We start from the raw sequence: 21,805 nt of genomic DNA, 5'->3' as shown, positions 1-21,805 counted from the left end.
TTTTTTCCTTGGGGAAAAAAAGTCACCATAGACTTCGTTACTTTCAACTTCTTATTCTCCCTGTAAAATACAGCTACAACGAATGCAGGTGGAGTGGCCATCCTATGTACATTATTTAGAAAGCATAAGTATGACGGAGCCAAAAGCTAGAAGTAGTCTGGTTCCTTGATGATTTTCTTGAGCAGCAGTACCTACCTGAACTGTCCGCCTTTAAAGTCCTAACTAACTTCTAATCAGGAAAAAAAAAAAAAAAACTCTTGATCTACCTAAGGACAATCAGAAAGAGAAAAAGAAAGAACGCAAAAGCATGACAAAGGGAAAACATTTTTTTATTTAAAGATTATTTGTTGTTTCCTGGCTCTGTCCACAGAAAAGATCTGGAAACAATGAAACCCAGTAGCAATGAGCATTCCTAGTCCTCAGACTGTTGTCCTGAAATAATGTTTCCCAATAAAAGACATCAGAACTTCTTGGAGAAATAGCTGATTACAAGTCTGGGGAAAGATATGTTCAAGATGAACCTTGAGCATCTTGTCATACGAGATAGCAATGAAAGCTGTGCAATTATTTCTAGGATCATGTCAAAAGGACACAACATATTGCTTAACAGAACTGAATTTCTGTTATGATGGAAAAACTTGGAAAGGGATAGTGGTGATGTTTGCACATGGTGACATGTCACTGAATTGTACACATGAAAATGGTTGAAATGAAAAATGTTTTGTTGTATGTATTTTAGCACCAATTATTAAAAAAAAAAAACTCAGCCAACTTGAAGAGGTTTTCCACTGGCCCAAAATGAGACAATTTGAGCCTTCATAAGGATAAGAATTGCAATGGACGTAACCCATCAAATATGTTTAAATTCATGAGCTCACAGTGACATTTAGGAACCCAACCAATAGGTTCCTTCAGAGGATGATAGGAAACCAATGCATTATCTTGAAACAGGAAAAGAATCAAGTATTTATACTGCCTTCTCCTTTAGGTTTTTTTTCTCCTTTAAAACTATTCTAGCTACTAAACGAAAACAGAATAAAATTAGATTATCATCTTTTTGCAAACCCAAACTTATTAGTGGATCTAGACAATGCTGGATCCACAATCAACACCCATGGAAGCTGCAGTCAAGAAATCAAAAGATGCATTGCATTGGGCAAATCTGCTGCAAAGGACCTCTTTAAAGTGTTGAAAAGCAAAGATGTCACCTTGAGGGCTAAGATGTGCCTAACCCAAGCCATGGTATTTTCAATCGCATCATATGCATGTGAAAATTGGACAATGAATAAGGAAGACCGAAGAAGAATTGATGCCTTTGAGTTGTGGTGTTGGTGAAGAATATTGAATATACCATGGACTGCCAAATAAATGAACAAATCTGTCTTGGAAGAAGTACAACCAGAATGCTCCTTAGAAGCAAGGATGGCAAGACTGCATCTTACACACTTTGGACATGTTGGCGGTAGGGATCAGTCCTTGGAGAAGGACATCATGCTTGGTAAAGTACAGGGTCAGCAGAAAAGAGGAAGACCCTCAACGAGATGGACTGACACAGTGGCTGCAACAATGGGCTCAAGCATAACAATGATTTTAAGGATAGTGTGGGACTGGGCAGTGTTTTGTTCTGTTGTGCATAGAGCCATCGGGAGTTGGAACTGACTCGATGGCACCTAACAACAACTAGGCAATGAACATCAATATGGTTTCTAACATTTCAAGAATAGAGAAAACCAGATCTTATGTGGCCCCCTAGAAAAGAATACACCGCTATGTTGTTGTTGTTAGGTGCCATCAAGTCGATTTTGACTCATAACAATCCTATCTACATACAACAGAATTAAACACTGCCTGGTCCTGTGCCATCCTCACAATCATTCTTATGTTTGAGCTTGTTGTTGCAGTCACTGTGTCAATCCATCTCATTGAAGGTCTTCTTTTTGCTGACCTTCTGCTTTACCAAGCATGATGTCACTCGCCAGGGACTCGTCCCTCCTGATAACATGCCCAAAGTATGTTAAGACAAAGTCTCACCATCCTCTCTTCTAAGGAGCAATCTGGCTGTACTTCTTCCAACACCATAATTCAAAGGAATCATTCTTCTTTGGTCTTCCTTATTCGTTGTCCAGCTTGTGCATGCATATGAGGCAACTGAAAATACCATGGCTTGGGTCAGGGACCCCTTAGTCCTCAAGGTGATATCTTTGTTTTGAAACATCTGAAAGAGATCTTTTTGCAGATTTGCCCAGTGCAATATGTCATTTGACCTCTCGCTTGCTGCTTCCATAGGTACTTATTTTGGATCCAAGTAAAATGAAATCCTTGACAACTTCAGTAATTTTCTGCATTTATTGTGATGATACTTATTGACCCAGTGGTGCAATCCATACTGAAGGGTGTAGTCTTTGACCTTAATCAGTAAGTGCTTCAAGTACTCTTCACTTTTATCAGAACACTATAAGCAAACCAAAACCCGTTGCCATCGAGTTGATTCTGACTTATAGTGACCCTATAGGACAGAGTAGAACTGCCCCACGGGGTTTCCCAGTTGGTGGATTCGAACTGCCAACTTTTGGTTAGCAGCCATAGCTCTTAAACACTATGCTGCCAGGGTTTTCTCAAGACACTATACTCTTGATAAATATATAGACCCTGAGTCCGATGAAGCCTTGAATCAGCTGCCAGAAATACAAAGGACAGAACATGTTTAACTGCATAATGAATATGTGGTCATCAAAATCCAGACTATGAGCAACTCCGCCTCTGAAACAGCTTGAGTTCTTCAGCAGGTATATTGTAGCAAAAAGAAAGGTATGATCAAGATGAAAATATACTTAAAAGACATCAGATAAAAAAAGGAATGCTAGAATAAATCTGGAGTCCTGGTGGAGCAGTGGTTAAGAGCTTCGGCCGCCAACCAAAAAGGTCGACAGTTTGAATCCACTAGCCCACTCCTTGGAAACTGTATGGAGCAGTTGTACTCTGTGCTATAGGCTGGCTGTGAGTCGGAATCGACTCAGTGGCATTTTTTTTTTTAGGATGAATCCATTGGTACTGGATTAGAGTAAGAGCTATCAGTAGAAACTCATGATTAGGTATATACATGTACACATGCACAGATGGATATAGAAATAATTATAGGTATTTATATATTTGCAGGTTAATTATACATACATATACTTATCTCCCAGCTCTGTTCACTGAGAGGGCCCAGAAGCAATGACATTTCAATAGCAATAAGCACACCTAGCCACCAGGTTTTGTTTTTTCAATACTATTCTTTAACAAAAGAAACCAGAGCTTTTTGAAGTAACAGCTGACTCTAGGACTAGGGCAGGGAAAGTACAGGATAAGCCTGGGGCATCTTATAGTACAGATAGCAAGGGAGTATTCAGAAGTAAAACGATGGGACAAGTCAAAGAGAAACCAAAGCCAACCTGAAAGATCTCACAATGACCAAAGATGGGACAATTTGAGCAACAAAATAAGTAACACAGTATTGCATTATATTGTCGTTAGCTGTCCACTGAGTCAGCCCTCTACTCATGGCAACCCCATACAGTATGGAACTAAATGCTGCAGGTTTTCATGAAATAGATCATCAGACATTTTTTCCTAGTTGGTCTTAGTCTGGAGGCTCAGCTGAAACCTGTCCACCAAGGTAATTCAATAGGAAAGGGATAATGCTGTCAAAAAAGATGTTGGAAATACTAGATATCCATTTACAAAAAAATGAACCTCAACTCTTACCTTTTTCTATATATCAAAGTCAACACAAAATAGATCCTAGAGCTAAATGCAAGAGTTTTAGAAGGAAACAAGAGAAATCCACAGTGACTTAAAATCCGACCAAATCTGTTGCTGTTGACTCCGACTCATAGCGAACCTATGGGACAGAGTACAACTGCCCCACAGGATTTCCAAGGAGCAGCTCGTGGATCCGATCTGCCAACCTTTTGGTTAGCAGCTGAGCTTTTAACCACTGCACCATGTATAGTAAGTATTCCATATAATGAAAAACCCATGGCTGTTTAGTACCATTTTGAAGCCCTGGTATTATTTCATACAACAAGAAATTCAGAGGTGAGAAATTGGTTGAGTCAGCAAATCAAGTTTTGTACAGACCTATTTTTTTTTTCCATCTTGCCACAATACCATCCTTGGGCTGTTGGCTTTGTCCTCAGGTGGTTATCTTCATGGTCACATTCTTTGAGTAGTTATTATTTACCATGAATTCCACGTTAGATTTTTCCATAAGCACCTAAAATTGGCTAGTATATGGTACAATGGTTAAGAGCTACAACTGCTAACCAAGAGGTTGGCAGTTCAAATCCACCAGCTGGTCCTTGGTAGCCCTATGAGGCAGTTCTACTGTGTCCTATAGGGTTGCTATGAGTTGGAATCAACTCAACAGCAATAGGCTTTTTCATGTTTTCTAGCACAAGTCTATTTCTCTCCTTACTTGTAGAGATCATCTAGCATTTTACTTCCAGATTATTTACTATCAATACTAATTACACTTATTTCTGCTCCACTACACACAGTTTAAAAAAAAAAAGTCACTATGAGTCAGAATCAACTCGACGGCACTGGGGGGGGGGTGGGGTACATATGGTTTTACTCACTTTCTTGCGGGATTTATCCCCTGGGACTCTCTTCACGGTGTTGCTTTTCTTCCAATGTTCGGTAACTACTGTCATTCTCATCTCAGCATGAGCCTAAGAATGTTATTTGTTTTATGATAAACAACCTGCAGTAATAATGGGGGAAGAGGAGGACATGTAACTGGGCAGCTCATGCCAGCTCAAAAGCGCTGTACTTGATCTAAGCATCCATGCTCATTGCTCCATCCTTGAGCCAGGTACCTCTGCCAACCACTGTTTAACAACCATGACTGACCTAACCGATTTCTTTTAATACCCTAACCATCATCAGGAGCTCCTTCTTGATCCCTTGTTCGCTTTTCATATATTCCTGAAGCTAAATCCACTTTCAAAGCAGTGTTCTCCAGCCTTTGACGAATTCCTCAAAATTTTGCACCCATTTGTTTCCACGGTTGTTGAGATTACTAAATATTTTTATCTTAGTACTAAGTAACAAACCTTCCTGTCATTTCTAGGGATGTGGGGAGCTTGAAGGATGCGCCAGTGTGCAAGCTTATGACAGTCAAGTCTACACAATTCCTATTCTTAGAGTGAATGCTCCTTTGAAGGGTCATGTAATGGGAGAGATGTTTAAATATCCATTCTGGGAGGGCATATCTGTCAGAGAGTATTAGGTTGTGTCTTTCATGAAGATGAGGAAACTTACTATCATCCACCCTAAAAACCATGCTCCATGCTAGGGATAATTTCGTCGTTAATTTTTCTTATTAGTTCCTCTTTAGGTTTTCTGACAAGAAGCCGAGAAGAACATATGAAAAAAATATCCTTCTGAAGTGTGCCTTAGAGAACCACAATTAATTTGATAAGATTTAAAGAAGGTCAGTTCAGCAAAATTAATACTTATAGACTTAATTTTGCATGCAAAACATCTTTATTGAATCCCACAGGAGAAAAAGCATAGTTTTTACAGCTTATATTACCTCTTTTATTATTGATATATGAGCTTCTCATATTTCATCCTGAACTTAGATTGAGAGTATATTGAGAAGCTAGACGGGCCACATGCGGTCCAATGGGAGATCAAAATTGCCCCTAATTATTTGAAAAGGATATTATAACAGCAGCATACTTTTGTTAGCCTCTTTCCTAACAATCCTACAGGCAGGTTCGAGTATGGTGACTATTCTTTAAAATTAAACACCTGAGCAGAGTCTACTGAGGTGTTTCCTTGGATGTTAGGACATCATTGGAGACCACAAATTTTAAGTTTGCAAACTGCTTCATGAAGAAACTGCATAGTTCTCGAAAGAAGACAGTTTTCTCGCCAGCCTTTTCCAAAACTGTGAATGACTATGGTACTATCCACTGGGCTTGTAAATTCTATGGAGGTTAAAGAAACAGCAACTTTAGATGGTGAACCTTTTCTGAAGGTGTCTATTAAAAACAAGGGAATATACCCAGAGGCCAGAGCTGGCTGCCTAATAGTGGCTACCAAAAAAGAGGCATCTTGTCTTCTGCATTTATCCAACTCTTGTTCATTATCATTAGCTGTGTTCATTACTGCTTTTGATGCATCATAAAATTATTTTTTATTTCAATGTCTTTTTCATAAGAAACCTATTTACTAAACATTAAACCAAAAGGATATGTTAATGAAAATGTCAATACAATGAATGAAAAGATGAATACTCTTCTATATAGAGGTGACTGATTGGCAATCGCCAATAAACTGAAAAGCCTTTCCCATCTCAATGGATTATGTCAGAAGTAAAAAGCAATCAATGATTTAAGGTAAACTATACTTCTTCCATACCCAGAAATTGTTGTTGTTAGGTGCTGCAGAGTTTTTGACTCATGTGACAGAACAGAACTGCCCCCATAGGGTTTCCTAGGCTGTAATCTTCACAGAAGCAGACTGTCAGACCTTTCTCCAGTAGAGCCACTGGGTGGGTTTGAACAGCCTATCTTTCAGAGAGCAGCTGGGCGCTTTACCATTGCACCAACAGGGCTCCTTTACCCAAAAATCTAGGGGTTTAAATAGTGAAAAAAAAAATAAAAAATAAATAAATAGATGCATAACCTTCTTATTATGAGAATTCCTCTAACCTTGAATTTCATAAATAAACCACACACCTTTAAGCAGCATTAGTTTATTATCTATTCCCTATGTGTTACCTCAAACAATCTAAATATATACAAAAATTTGGAATGTTGAATAAATGCTGATCAGTAAAATATTACATAGCTGCTAATGGGACTTTTTTTTTTAAGTACAATAAATCAATACTAAAATGTTTAATTCTACTTATGACCATGTTTGTATTTGAAAGATATTTTTTTCAGTATATATACATTTTCAAGTCCAATCCAAATAATTAAGATATATATTAACAAAAAAAAAATGTGGAGAATTTTAGAATTTCCTTGATTCAGATGAACTGATGATTCCTTAATGAATTACCATAAAAGTTTAGTTTGTGTAAACAATTCTATATGGAATAAATTACTCTGATCATATCATTTTTACTGGTTTGAAATTTTAGGGTGAGGAATTTTAAACACAGTTACTAAAAATAAGACAGCTCTGGCTTTGAAGATTTGCTCTGTAAAACTTATTAAAATAAAGTCAGTTATTGGTATAGGCCTTAATACAAACTGTTCAACAGTATATAAACTAAAAACTTCTTTAGTTTCTAAAAAGATTTGAATTATACCCTTCTATTCAAATCAGAAATGTTATTACTACAACAAAAATTCAAATGAGTTCTTCCTTTTTGAGGAAAATAACATCATTTATTTAATTTTTTCCCCAATATTTTAGAAGAAAACTTTAGCTATAATTTAAGTGGAAAACTTTTTTGCTGTTAGCCTTTCATCTTGTAGCACATATTATTCCTCTTGTTAACAAACTTATACTCAATTTTATGGGATGAACATTAAACTTTTTGAAAAAAATTAACTGGAGTAGAATAAAATACTAGTGCATATAACACCTGTTGAGCCTGTAGTATTTCAATATAATATTGAGACCATTAACTTAAGGTTAGATCAGTAAAAAATCAATTGTTTGGGGGGTTTATTTCCTTTTCCAAAATTAAAGTTTGTATATCTTGTTAAATAGCTGACAGTAGCTGAAGACTTCAAAATTATACCTATTTTATGTATTTCTTATCAAAAGCTGAATGGGATTGTGAAAAATAACAAAAAAGAATGTGATTATTTTACAATTATTTCAAAAATAAACTAAGAATAAAAGGAACACCAAGGCTTATCTTAAAGAAGCTGTCATTCTTTTCTTTAGAGATTATAACACACATACAATAAGTGAATTTTATCAAAATACAGCACATTTCTTCTACTATATCCATAAAAATCAATTCCTATGTAAATAGTACTGAAAATCAACTAAAATGAGTTAAAATTTACAAAGAGTTGTTAAAGGGTTTCAATCAAAATTATTAAAACTATACAGTACAATAAGCAATTGATAACATCTTGAAAGAAGTACAATATTTGAGTTCACATATTTTAAAAAGTACTGCCTATTTGCTCTGAGTAGCAAGAAAGGAAAAAGTCCAACTCACTTTTGCAAAAATAATGTAGGTTGGTATTTTTGCTAGTCCTATAAAAGTCCTAATTAAATCCAGGTTGAAGGACAAAGAGTAACAGTTTAAAAACTCGCAAATTATACTTCTTAGTCATTAAAAATGAATTGCAACAGCCAAATATTGCTCTAATGAAAGGCTCCAGACTAGCCCTGACTAAAAACAGTTATTGGTCTTCTATGGCACTTTTTTCTGGTCCAAATAACCATGCATTAATTCCTACGATTGCATGTGACTTAAATTTTATTTGATTACATACACAGAACAAAAACAAATAAAATTAATGGTTTGGATAAACAAGATTAATAAACTTATCATCAAGTATCTGTTATAGTAACTAGGAACAAAGGCAGTTGGTGGTAAAACACTATTACGCTGATATACTTAGAAACCCTTTAATGACTCTGAGGCGTCGAGTTCACATTTAACGTTACCTGTAGGAACAGCCCTTTATTTAAACACCTTTACACACTGGTAGGCCTCAAGAACCCATCCCTTTGCTCTGTAGCTCTCCACAGCAATTCTCTCACTGTGCCAGTTTCACAAACTTGCTTTGGTTTCCTAGCTCCATGCGTACTGTTTCCTTTTACTTTACCAAGGCAAATCAAGACCAAACAAAATCAAGAGGCTTTCCTAAACCTTCTTACATTTTGTGTTACAGGCAACACAATCTTAAAACTGGCCATTTTAGTTTCATTTGATGCTTAAAATAAAATTACACATTACATCAAAATGGAGTACTAACTAAAAAACAGATTCGAAGTACCACCATTTGCAAAAAATCAGGGATTTCCATGGCACAGAAAATGCATGGACATGCATCTACAGTATAGTTAAAAATTTCCTGTGTGACTAAAAAATTAAAAATTGAATCACAAGTAGCAAATGTATAGTCAATGGCTATGACAAAAACAGATCCTGTAGAGGTCATAAAATGCAATTATTGTCCTTTTTATTTCTTTAAAAACACATAACATTTTTTATTGCATTATTCTACTAATAAAAAGACATCAACAGCTGTTTTTTTCATCCTTTGCTTCCAGATTTTTATATGAAATAATGTTTTAATCTGGCCTTGGAAAGTGAACCCACCAGCACCACCTTCACCTACTCATTCTTCAATTCACTGTGCACATAGCAAAAGCCAACACTTCAAATCTCCTGCCCACAAAAAAAAAAAAAGTTTCAGCAAAAATATTAATACCAGTTGAATAAAAATAAGGGCATAAAAGCTATGAGACAGACAGCTCTGCCATCTGTCTCTGGGCTACAATCAAGGCTAATCATAGCCTTGCACAGAGTTCAGTCATGTGTATGAAATCCAAAAATAAATGCACAATCTATACAAAAACAACACAGGTTTGTTTTTGTAGCTTTGATTGCTGTGTTTAAAAACCTAACAAGAAGCCTTAGCATATGAATTAAACAATACCCTCTATATTCTGTACAGTGGTTCTTTCCCTCTAACCACAAGTTCCATTATTCCATTAATGTACAAATTTGAACACAGTTTTTTGAGTTCTTTATATATAAAAATAATCAAAATATTAATTTCCCCTGCAAGTGTCCTCCAATAAATCTTGCTGTCTTCCCCTTTTTTTTGTCCACAGTTTTTATGAGGAAACCTCTCGTACAATGAAGAGTTCTACTGTGTTCTGGAAAGTTTTTAGCAAGGACACTGCTTGTCCATGTTCAATATTAATAAAACTGTAGCCATTAGCCTAGAAAAAGAAAAAAAAATGCTTTTAGGAAAAACATTCATAATAATTTATTTGCTTTGGTACACTTAAGAATTACTTTGGCAATTTAAAACAACATATAGGCTCCAGGGCCCTACCCAACACCTATGGAAACAGAATCTCTTAACTTGGGAGTCCTGTACTGAATTTGCAGTCAAATTTTTAAGTAGCGGCCCAATGTTAGGAGCTACTTGTTTTAGGGTACAGTGTTAGACATGGTGTTGTGTGTATGTGCCTGCTGATGTCCAACTAAGGGTCACCATGCCACAGAGGGGCAAGGCCTAACCTTCCCACTGCCTTGGTGCCATCAGACCAAGACCATTAAAAAAAAAAAAAAAAGAGACCATTACACTCCCTATAATTAAAGCTAACTGTTAGAGGTCTTACTGTATACTGGGCACAGTTCTAAGAACTCCTCATGAATTAAATTCTGTGATTCTCATAACGACCATCAAAGATGATTCTTTTATCATCTTATTTTAGAGGAGAGAAAACTGAGCCTCGGCGAGGTAATGTAACTTCCTCAAGGTCACAAAACTGAAGCTATAAATTTACATATGGTTTAGAAAAAGAAATGTGCATGACTCTATGAGTGAGTGAGTGAGTGACTGTGTGTATAGAGAGGGAGGGAGGGACGGAAAAAGGAAGAAAAGCAGGAAGAATGCATGCTAAAGACAACGTGGCAAAATATTAGCAGTTGGTGACCAAATTAAGTGTATATAAGTGTTGGATTATTCTTGTATTTCTGTAAGCTTGAAATTTAGAAATCAAATATACGTGTGTGTACATATATAAACATACATACACACATATACTTTATTTTACCCATTGGCCTAACACAGTAGGTTCCTGGGATCTTAAAAACTTGCTGACGGCCATCCAAGATAAAACAATCAGTCTCTATTCACCTGAAGCAGCAGAGGAAGGAGATACAGTAGCTGGAGAAGAAACTGAACTGCAGATTTAGTTGCCTCATGAACTACTACCTCCCTTGTCATGAGACTAGAAGAACTGGATGGTACGTGGCTACCATTACTGAACGTTTTGATCAAGACTCAACAGATGAATCATGATCAAAAGTGGGAAAACGTGAAACAGATTTTAAAACGTCTCATAGAACCCAACTTACTGGATCCACTGACGCTGGAGAAACCTGTGAAATCTGCCCTGAGAAAATTTTTGACCCTTGATCTAAAACTATCCCCTGAAATCACCTTCAAACTAAACAACAGTTCAGCTAAATTAGTAAAGAATGTGTGCCCTAAGCATTATGCTGTTTAAAGAATTGTCTATATGAAATCAAACTGGTAACTGTAACTCTAAAACATAAATGAGTAGTTTATGGGACCGTGAGTCTAAGTTAATGACGGTGAAATAAAATGGGGAGGGACAGCAAAAATGGTGAAATGTGAAGAATGTAACCAATGTCATCGAACTGTGTAAATTAGAAACTACTGAAAGAGTGTATGATCTGCTGCGTATATTTACACACACGCACACACACAAGATAAAAGTGTTTGAGCCAAGATTAAAACTAAAGCAGTCTGGCTTCATAGTCTATGCTTTTATCTACTAAACTCTAATGCCTCTATCATTTTTTGGCTTGAGGGTTGTTTTTTTAAGATTATTTAATTTCTGAGTATGCAGTAACAACAATGAAGGTAAAGCTGTGTTTGTGTCTTAGGCATGTCTACCTGCTAAGACAGAGCTACACTGTTAGGTAAAATGAGTAGGTGAAGGAACAGAAGAGAGGAAAAAAGGCACGGAAAAATAAGAAGGGTTTCTCAGATTTTGGAATTTTCCTTTTCTAAGATGATGATAGCTTGCCTCCAAGGAATAGTGCTCTGATCGTCTAAATTGGCACAAATTAACATTCCCAAACTTAAACAAAATCTTTCCACAAACTTCAAATATGTAAGCATGATTTTCCAAGGTACAGGTAGGAAAATTTTAGACAATGAAAGCATTAAGTTAAAGCACTAGAGAATATAAGAAATGCCACTGTTTTCATCCATTCACATTTAAAGATACATTACATAAAATGCTTATTTTCAATTCTGGCATTTAATAACCAATTCCTTGATGAGGAGGCAGATCTTGTAAAATAAAAAATAAGATTTTAAAAAAGATTTATCTTAATTACCTGAATAATTTTATCACCTGGTTGCAATAATTTTGATGCTGGTCCTTCAGGCTGTACCCTTGTTACAAATATACCCTTTAACAGCAACACAAAAGATAATTACTTAACCAAAGATAGTATGCATAAGTAACAGAGTATCAAGGAGCAATCTTTCCTTCATACTATGCAAACATCTCAGTTGTTGTATAAAAATTGTCTTGTGTTTTCTTGACTATTACTGTAATAACCCAAAATTAGTTTCATCTTTGGTAATTCTGACTTTCATATAGTGACTTCTGCTGAAGTGATAAATTTACTTTTACAGATCTGTGCAAAAGCAATAAGAAAACTAAAAATCACATAATAACAATGAAAATTAAAAACTTCAGTTAAATTTTTTTCTTCAATTAACTTGAACTGATCAAACTTCAAAATAAAAAGCTAAACAATAGAGGGAAATCACACAGGCAGTGTATCTAAATTTACATAAACAATCTATATTTTTTTCACTTAAGAATAAAGGGGATTAAATTAGTAAATAAAACTATGGGTATTTTAAAAAATATATAAACAAAACTCACATCATCATCAGGTCTGAATGGGTTTCCTCTACCCCCAACACCTCCTGATATGCTAAATCCAAGTTCTGGATCCTTTTCAACCCTCACTCGAATCTGAGTTAATATGAAAACAGAACTATTATTATTTCGAAAAATTTATAACATGGCAACATTCATATTTACATTTTGGTGAATTCAGTCTAAGCAAACATAAATCTGTAAAGATTCATCTAAATAAATATCTGGGTAGGTGAAGTGAGACTACAACATGGAATATTATGTTAATGAGTTAGTGAGTTAAAGGCATGGCAAGATTATAAAGCATAGCTCCTAACTTTATCCATTGCTTGTTTTATGAGGTTAAGCAATCAATTAAAGTTGAACCTATGATACTTTTTAGACATCGTGGATTTTAACGACAGAGTATAAACACATAACATGCACATTATCAATCTCCATCTAAATTATACAGCACCTCTGTTTACTGGCTTGTTTCATAAAAAATCTAAGAGATTCCTGGTTGGTTTTGTATATAACCCTTCATTTCCTGAATCTAATTATATTTTTCAGAAGAGTTGGGATTTTTAAATCTGATATAATTTTTGTAACCCAGCTATGAAAAAGATTCAAGAACTAAACTTTTTTTAATAAAACATTCATCTTCCCCAAAGACACAATCAAATGAAGTGTTTTTTCTCTGTTTCTAATAATATTGATCATTTTTTCAATAAGCTATCACAATATATGAATGCATGACTAATGACTTTGAGTATTTTTGAAGATTTAATTCCCTAAGTAGTTTGGAGACTATAATCAAAGTTCGAAATGTGACGAATCAAGACAAACAATAGCAAACCGTAATGTACCATTTAAGTCTGATGGTCTATTATTTATATTTGGGAAGAAGGTTTGACTACCGCAGGTACTTTGGGAAAACAACCACTTAAGAGAAAAAAAGTCATGCCAAAAATATTAAATCCTATGTCAGGGAACCAAAAAAGGAAAGGATCATACAGGCAAGTTAAACTGCAAAGTTTAATATCTGATATGCTTACCATAAAACTAAAACTTCAAAACAAAATGGTAAAAATGTTAGTGAAAATTCTTTATGGATCTATTGCCAATAATTAAATAACCTATACACACACGTTAAAAGCTTTGCCTCATACTTCAAAATATTCTTGATTGTTCTTACCTCTTGTTTTGCCAGTTCATGGCCTTGTCTAGGAGAACAATGGGGCTGTGTATATGGCGGCTGGTGGGCCACTTTCAGCATCAAGTAATCAATTAGTTGTTCTCTAGAGGGATGCCTTGCCACAGATGCCTGAGGAGGGGGGTGATGTATTTGACTATAATTTGCCTGAGGCCTGAGAGGCTGGCCCATCTGTCCATTACTCAAAGGCATCTAAGGAAAACATGAAGTGTCTTAAAACGACCAGTAATGATGTCTTATCACAAATATTTGGATTTTCTTCTTGAAGTTATTACAAAAGCACTAGAGTTTAGCATTCTAAACCACACTATACCATACCACTTATGTTATCTTTTAAACTTTGAAAATAAAAAAAAAAAAAAGCTATTATTGTATTAATTCTAAACTTGCCTGAGTGCTTGACAGATTCAGTCGAGCTTTCAAATGAAAGTAAATCACAGGTGCATTTTAAATCTTTTTTTTGTTATATATAAATGTACCTATCTTTTTTATACTAACGAAGTTATTAAGAAAGAAAACATATGTCAGTATGCCAAAATTTAAATAAATTCAATTAGAAGGGTATCTTTTTCCCCATCTATATTTAAACACACACAAACATAAAAAGTACATCTGCTGATGTTTCTCTTCAGAACAAAAGTAACTAATTTTGTCTTAGAATTTTTTTTCTAATATAATGAGTGTATTTTTCTACTTTTTGTACTTCTTTCCAGAATTAACAAGCCAATTCAGCTAACTATGTAGTAGTAAATTGATTTATTCGTATTTATGAATTAATAATTTGAAAACTCTCTAAATATTAATTTCACAGACTATTAACCACAAATATTAAACTCTGACATTCTATGTTAGTGTTCATAAGCTAAATAAAAACTTGAGATTATTTTGTTGTTAAGAAATATCTTTGTTGTAATGATTCCCGGGTTTTTAGACATTGAGCCTGAGTTTTAGACTTAAAATCACCTTTTTGGGGAATGAGCCTAATAGCTTATTCTGAAAAAAAATGAAACGTTACAGCCATTATATTTGCATATAAATAGATTTTTATGTAGACTTCTAATGATTATTAATAAAAAGATGACCTCATCCATGTAAGAAACCGCAGAAAAACTGTGAGGGAGATATTTGAGCCATTTCCCTAAAATTATCAAAAAGCAGAAAAGGGAGAAAGATTATAGCAACAGTTTCAGAACTTCTTACGCAAACCGTGCTGAAAGGTACAAAGTAGTTCAGCTTTGGTGAAAAAGATTGTGTATTTAGAAAGTGGGGTTGGGCTTTTTCATTGATTTAGATTGTGTTATACTTAAGAACTTAGTTAATTTCGAAGTCTGAGAACATGTATGTGTTTTTACTCTATCACAAACCTTATTATTGGTGGAGGAGAATGAGAATGAAGTACTATATTATCTCTACATCTTTGAAAAAAACATTGTGATTGGTTACTATTTGACCAGTATAAAGTCATTTACTTGTCTAGGAGTAACTAACTGGTTGTGCCCTTAACTTTATTACTACGTACAATTTTGTAGATAACACTTGCTTTTTTTCATGTTTATACCATTATTCCTATGTGCAGATTCAATGCCTTCTTCCTGGGAAAAATTCTTTAGGCAATAATTACTCCTGACCTAGTCTTAAGATTCCCTTATACCTGGATATCTGGTCTTGTCTGACATTCTACAGCAATGTTAAATATACACCTGGGTGATATTAAGCTATGATTAATAGTTGGCTCGGGAAAATAAAAAGCACAAACCACAAAACGTACATTAAAAAGAAAAGAAACTGGATGACAGAGCTCAATTAAAACCAAACAAAAAATAAGGATAAAATAATAGATATGTATGAACTCATAAATTAGATGGCCAGGCGCCTACTCTCAAGACTAATGTAAAAGTTTTTTATAAGAAATAATTATGCTTCATCTGGAATTAGTTAAGAAAAAGAGGAAGAATAACTGAGGGAGGATAGTAAGGAATTATCTGGCATTGGCACTAGATAAGTAAAGCTATATCGCTAAATGAGTAAAGCTGTTTAGTTATGAAAATACTGAGAATACATCCATCATCTGTTTTACGATACACAAGTCTTTTGAGGAGACTTAAAATTACATTTGAATTATTTTTAAATGCCTTTAATAATAGTAAAGGAGCCCTAGTGGTGCAGTGGTTAAGCTCTCTCAGCGGCTAACCAAAAATGGTCAGCAGTTTGAACCCATCAACTGTTCCACAGGACAGAGATGTGGCAGTTTGCTTCCGTAAAGATTTACAGCCTTGGAAACCCTACGGGGGCAGTTCTACTGTGTCCTATAGGGTTGCTATGAGACCCAAATCAACTCTAATGGCAAGGGGTTTTTGGTTTTAATAGTAGTAAAATATTCTAGAAAAAAGAATTAAAGACAGGTTCCCCTTCAAATTTCCAATTACATTTACTGTTGGAAATGCCCCAAAACCCTTGATTCAAATGATAAAATAAATAGGTGGTACTACAGAGCTTCAAATACAGCAATACAACGATTCTCCAGTGTGGAAAAATCATGGAATAAACTTAGAAATAACAGTTCTATTTCATGTTTTGCAGCTACTTTTAAAAAAGTTCTTACTAATCAGGAGAGGAAAGCCCTCAAAAAAGTGATTTTCGGTGTTAAAGTATATATGGTATTTCTAGTTCAAAACCACACAAGACAGTAAGCTCACAGATACTGCATCATTTATTTCCTTAGCACCTACTTTCATCAAGCTGTCTGGAGGAACATCTTTGTGACTAAGTGTAGCAAATGAGTAGTTCTGCTGTCCTGAAATGAATACATCATCTTGACAAGGATCTCCTGGACTGGATGGCTGGGGATTCTTCAAATGAGGGGGACATAAAAAGTAAACAAATAATGGTGTTTAAGATGTGAAACCAAAATGATGATGACATTTGAGAGAAGTTTAGGAAAAAATATTGCTAGATAGTTGAAAGACGAAGACCCAAATCAAACATTACTGTCATCACTATCATCAATATTAGCACCTTCAGCCTTCTTCCAAAGCTACGAGGCACAATGTTTATTTTTGTAATGTATGCAGAATTTATAGACATATACTGTTAATCTATTTCTTTATAATACACACACTCTTCTACATGTTCTTTTTTTTTACTTTTTATTTACGGTTATATCTAGCTTTTAACTCTCTGGAGCAATAAATTTAGTTATTAGAATAAACAACCTCAAATTTTAAGAGCAACGAAAAGATATTCCTTTTGAGCACTATGAAAACTTTTTGGCAAAAAAATTAATTGCCATTCTTTAAACAGCACAGTAATGCCACCCAGGATATTTTTTTTAATGATGAGCAGCACCAATTAGTTTACAGTTTAAAAAATGTGCTTTAACTTAATCCTATCCCAATATTTTGAAAGGAACTGATCTGATGAAATGTTTTTAAAATTAATTAATTGTATTTAAGAGGATATCTTCATACTCTTAACGCTATCTTTATATATAGTTTACTTCACTGATAGCATTAGAGGGAAAATAGACTCAACATCTCATTATTCTGAATATTTCTTACTATAAATATGGTGGGACACAAGACACCTTACATTTTTCATTATAATTTAGTTCTAAAGACAACTAGATATATTTTAGAAAACAAAACAGATTGTGATGATAACACCACTGTTACTCTCAAAACTGTATATGGCAAGCAAGATAGAAATGCAAGTGAACTTAACATGTTGAAAAGCATTTCTGAATCCATCTAATTATGATATATCACAGGATACATGTAAACTTAAGGATATATAAATTTATCTTAGAAGCCGTATCTGCAACAGAACTATGAAGTTTAGTTAGTTGCTAGTTCAAACCATGGCTTAGCATTTTTACATGTGGTTTGATGTAATTTTGTATATTCCTGCAATAAATACTTTATTTTCCTTCTTTTATTGCAATACGCATTCAGAATACATAATAATCAACTTAATCCCAGCCTGAAATTTAAACTCAACCTGAATGTACATCTGTTTATCTACTCTTTAAAAGAACAAGCATGTAATAAATTAAAAAGTAAAATTAAATGGGATCAGAGACCTTGAATTTAAGAAAAGCAAGCAAAAAATGTTACTGTAGAAGAATTTGAGGGAAAGAACACTTGTTCCAGGTGACTGTGAATGCAAAGATTACTCCTGAGTTAAGAGAAATCACTGGTCTTTACCTTGTGTCTTCTGTTGGCATGGGTATAAGAAATGTTAGACAGTTCTATTGACAGTCATCTCCCCTCTCTCTTTTTCAAACTGCGAAGTTTCAAAATGACTGCTGCCACCTTAACATAGCATAGAAACCAAGTGATGGTAGGTGACAGAGGGTAGGGCAAGACTAGCCGAGGTCCAGCCAGAAAACAGTGAATTCAACAGATGGCTCCTACTCTAGAATAAAATAGAGCAAAACCAGAGTTGTATTTGAAAAATGGGGGACAGGGGTTCAAGAAAAAGTGAAGGACCCAGAAGTAAGCAAACAGTCAATATGGCAATAAAACAAGGTTATAAAAGGAGAAAGTTCTTCAAGATGGAAAGATGGACAGACAGAGCAAGAGAAAGATCTTATCTGGAGGTTAAGCTACCACTTGAAGTTGTTATGGAGAGGAAAATCCTAAAACAGAGCCACGCCAGAGTTCCTCTGTTCTTTCTCCTTTCCTGTCATTCTTATCCCCAATCCTTAACTTCTATTAAAAAAAAAAAGACAAAAAACTTTCCTCTTCACCATCAACCTGATTGCCACCACTAACCTTACAATTACCACTAAGAACTACCGTAAAATGTAGGTAATAAAGAGTTTTGGTTTTGCCTTTCCACTGGTACTTATCAGAATTTCTCCAGCCTCAAATTTAATCATAACCCAGTGAATTTTGGTTGAACTTAGTTGCAGGTAGTGCTTTTTATTAACCAATTCGCAATCATCTGAGTAAAAACTATTCTTCCGCACAACCCCGTTATGGACTGCATAAGGCATAAGCCTTAAAACCACCAGTTAGTGAGATCGATGCATTAATTTTAATATTAGGAGAAAATACTGCAAAGAATAATTTTTTTAAATTTCTTGGATAGTTATTTCTGTTGCTCATCCCTTTTGCATGGATAAACAACAATTGGCTACATCCTTAGTTCGTGACCAAGAAAATTAAAAAAAATTTTAGAACTAAGCCATGGAAGAACTGGGAGAAAATCAAGACTTCTAACTCACAGTGAAAATTTTTCTTCTAGAAATATTAAAACATTTAATTTTTTTTTTTCTCTTCTATGGTGTACTGCAGGTACTCACACGAAAAATGTGCCCACCAGAACCTCTTCTGTCTGCAACACTCAAGGCAAGACTGCCCTGGCTGCCATGCAGATCCCTAGAGCTGCCATAGTGAAAGCTGCTTACAGCAGTAAAATTGGAATTAAAGGACCTTGACAGCATGCTCTGAATAAAGAGGGGATAGATGTAACAGATATTAGTGTAGCATGCAAAATTCACAAGACATGTTATTGCACAGGCTTATTTACAAGAAACCCCAATACCATGCAGAAATATCATGCAACACTGAATTTTCAGTGCCTCGCCAATATTGGCACTGTTTGCCATATATTTACATTACAACATATACATAGACACATAAATTACATGTAAATATAACCATTCACATGTTTGGACACCAAGGAAGAAAATACAAACACATAGCTGCTTTTATAATGCCACTTCCTTTACTCTTATCACATTTTATTGAAATTCACCAGAAAATAGGAATTACTGCCATACTCAGAAGATGTATGTGTATCTATACAGTCACACGTAGAAAATAAACTAATGTCTTTATATAAAGATAAATTTTATCAACAACCAGTAGTTTCTAAGTAAAAAGAATTTCTGGAGAGCCTATTTTATAGAAATTAATTCTGCCTTATTATTAAATAAACTGACACTTTAAACATACACAGTATAGTACAAAATATATTTGCGAAAAATACCAGGTTTTTGGCCACTTCATTTTCTAAAAAAAAAAAAAAAAACTTTCACACTTACAAAAACATCTTATATTAGAGAAAAGTTCAACATACACAGTTTCAGAACTTATCTAAAATAAGGTTTCACTTGCTAGAGGAAAAAAAAAATAGAAAATGCTTATATTGTGTAAGAATTCTTTCCCTTTCAAATAAACAAATACTAAGGAGTACCACATTTTTGGAGCTAATGGTAGCTATTGCTGCTTGAAACCCTCAGAGCTACGGCTGCTAACCAAAAGGTCAGCAGTTCAAACTGAACAGCTGCTCCTCAAAACCCAAGGAGCAGTTCTACTCTATCCAATAAGGTCGCTATGAGTTGGAATTAACTTGACGGCAATGGGTTTGGTTTACGTGTTACTGCTGCTTAAACCTGAAGAACCACTGATGGAATCCTTCTATAGACTCACAAAAATGCCTAATCACTAATCCCATAAATGCACTGATCCTGTTTGTTCTTGTGTATTTCCAAAGTTGTTAACTGCTGCTCTTTCATGTGAATGCTTTTAGTCAATATGTCTGAGTACTGAAGCCTTGATAGCCAAACTGGAAAAAACCATGTTTTGGGCGTGTCTCACTACTGAGAAATGCAGAATGTTATAACAAGCACATACATTTGGGGAAATTTTACTCTTAGGAAATATATATCATCTCCAGATTTTCAAGTTGATCTCTAATACCAAGAAACATTAATATATGATTCCAGAAAGATACCAAAACCAAAAACCAAAATACTAAACCCATCCTCGTTGAGTCGATTCTGAATCATAGCAACCCTATAGGACAGAATAGAACTGCCCCATGAGGTTTCCAAGGAGTGGCAGCTAGATTCGAACTGCCGGCCTTTTTGGTTAGCAGCCAAGCCCTTAACCACTGCACCACCAGGACTCCCCAGAAAAAGGGTGTATAAAATTACCACGTACACTTTTAGTTATTTTGTAGATTCTAAAGCAAGACTAAAGAAAAGCTAAACTTCTAGTAATGAAGAGCATTTTCCTAAACCACTTCATCAAGGATTTAGCAGAGGCAATTCTGGGCTCCACAAATATTTGACTAGAATTTTAAAAATAAATTATTTACACACACAAACACAAAAACAACGTACGCTCATGTGTTATACACAAAGTTTTGACATGGTGTTAACCTGAGTGGCCTGATTGATCCCTTTTTTTAAAAAAAAAATGATGTGTAGAACTTGGAACAGGAGACCCTGGGTTGTGCAAATGACTAATGCACTCTGTTGATAAGTGAAAGGTTGGAGGGTCAAATCAACTCAGAGGTATATTGGGAGAAAGGCCTGGCAATCTACTTCTGGAAAAATCAGCTACTGAAAACCCTATGGAGCACACTTGGGGTCACCATGAGTCAAACTGACTTGATGGCAACCAGCTAGCTCTTGGAACAAAGCTTTGCTGTCAGCATTCTGAACATATATGAGCTTCCTGTAAATATTTCACTGACCAAGAAGACTGAAGCTCAGCACACAACTGGTTTTGAATTCAGGCCTGTGCATATACATCTATATAAAACTGCACTCTGTCACAACACACTGTACAGAACTCAATTAAATGCTTGGCATATGTCCTGGGCAATGTCACTCATTACAACCTAACAGCTCTAGAATAACAAGTGAACACGGAAATTATCAAGTTACGATAATCATCTTATGGTTTGGAGGGCCTCTTTTCTGAATTTTTATATAACAAGCAATATCAGCAAGAGCTGGATATTAGTATTAAACTTTGAAATAAAAAGTTTTTATTCCTTTTCAAAGCTTCTCAGTTAGTTTAATTAAAGAAATCTTGAGATTTTGGGTAAGCTATCTATTTTATATGTTTGGGTTTCAGGTATAGCTTGTTGGGGAAAATAACTTATCTATTTCTGTATTATTCTGTACTATTACTTAACTCTCAGCTGAGCAAAGTAGCAACTATTGAG

The 21,805-nt window shown here is 35.0% G+C and overlaps 1 protein-coding gene across 5 annotated transcripts in view; it reads right to left on the bottom strand.

The window, feature by feature from the left end:
* Positions 1–7,648: 7,648 nt before the first annotated feature.
* Positions 7,649–21,805, bottom strand: part of ERBIN (erbb2 interacting protein) — a 169,693-nt gene continuing 155,536 nt past the window's right edge. For 2 of the 5 annotated variants that reach the window (XM_049864706.1, XM_049864695.1), the window contains 6 exons: positions 19,146–19,289; positions 16,570–16,689; positions 13,823–14,032; positions 12,649–12,741; positions 12,089–12,163; positions 7,649–9,927 (listed from right to left, as the gene is read on the bottom strand). In XM_049864706.1, the coding sequence (XP_049720663.1) occupies positions 9,820–9,927; positions 12,089–12,163; positions 12,649–12,741; positions 13,823–14,032; positions 16,570–16,689; positions 19,146–19,289 (750 nt within the window). In that variant the 3' untranslated portion in view covers positions 7,649–9,819. The remainder of the gene's footprint in view (positions 9,928–12,088; positions 12,164–12,648; positions 12,742–13,822; positions 14,033–16,569; positions 16,690–19,145; positions 19,290–21,805) is intronic. The other 3 variants (XM_049864714.1, XM_049864723.1, XM_049864730.1) reach the window with 3 other exon arrangements.

This window comes from Elephas maximus, chromosome 2 (assembly GCF_024166365.1).
Source record: "Elephas maximus indicus isolate mEleMax1 chromosome 2, mEleMax1 primary haplotype, whole genome shotgun sequence".
In the NCBI taxonomy this organism is placed as follows: domain Eukaryota; kingdom Metazoa; phylum Chordata; class Mammalia; order Proboscidea; family Elephantidae; genus Elephas; species Elephas maximus.
The sequence above is the reverse complement of the archived record's forward strand: the minus strand, read 5'-3'. Positions and strand labels throughout refer to the sequence as shown.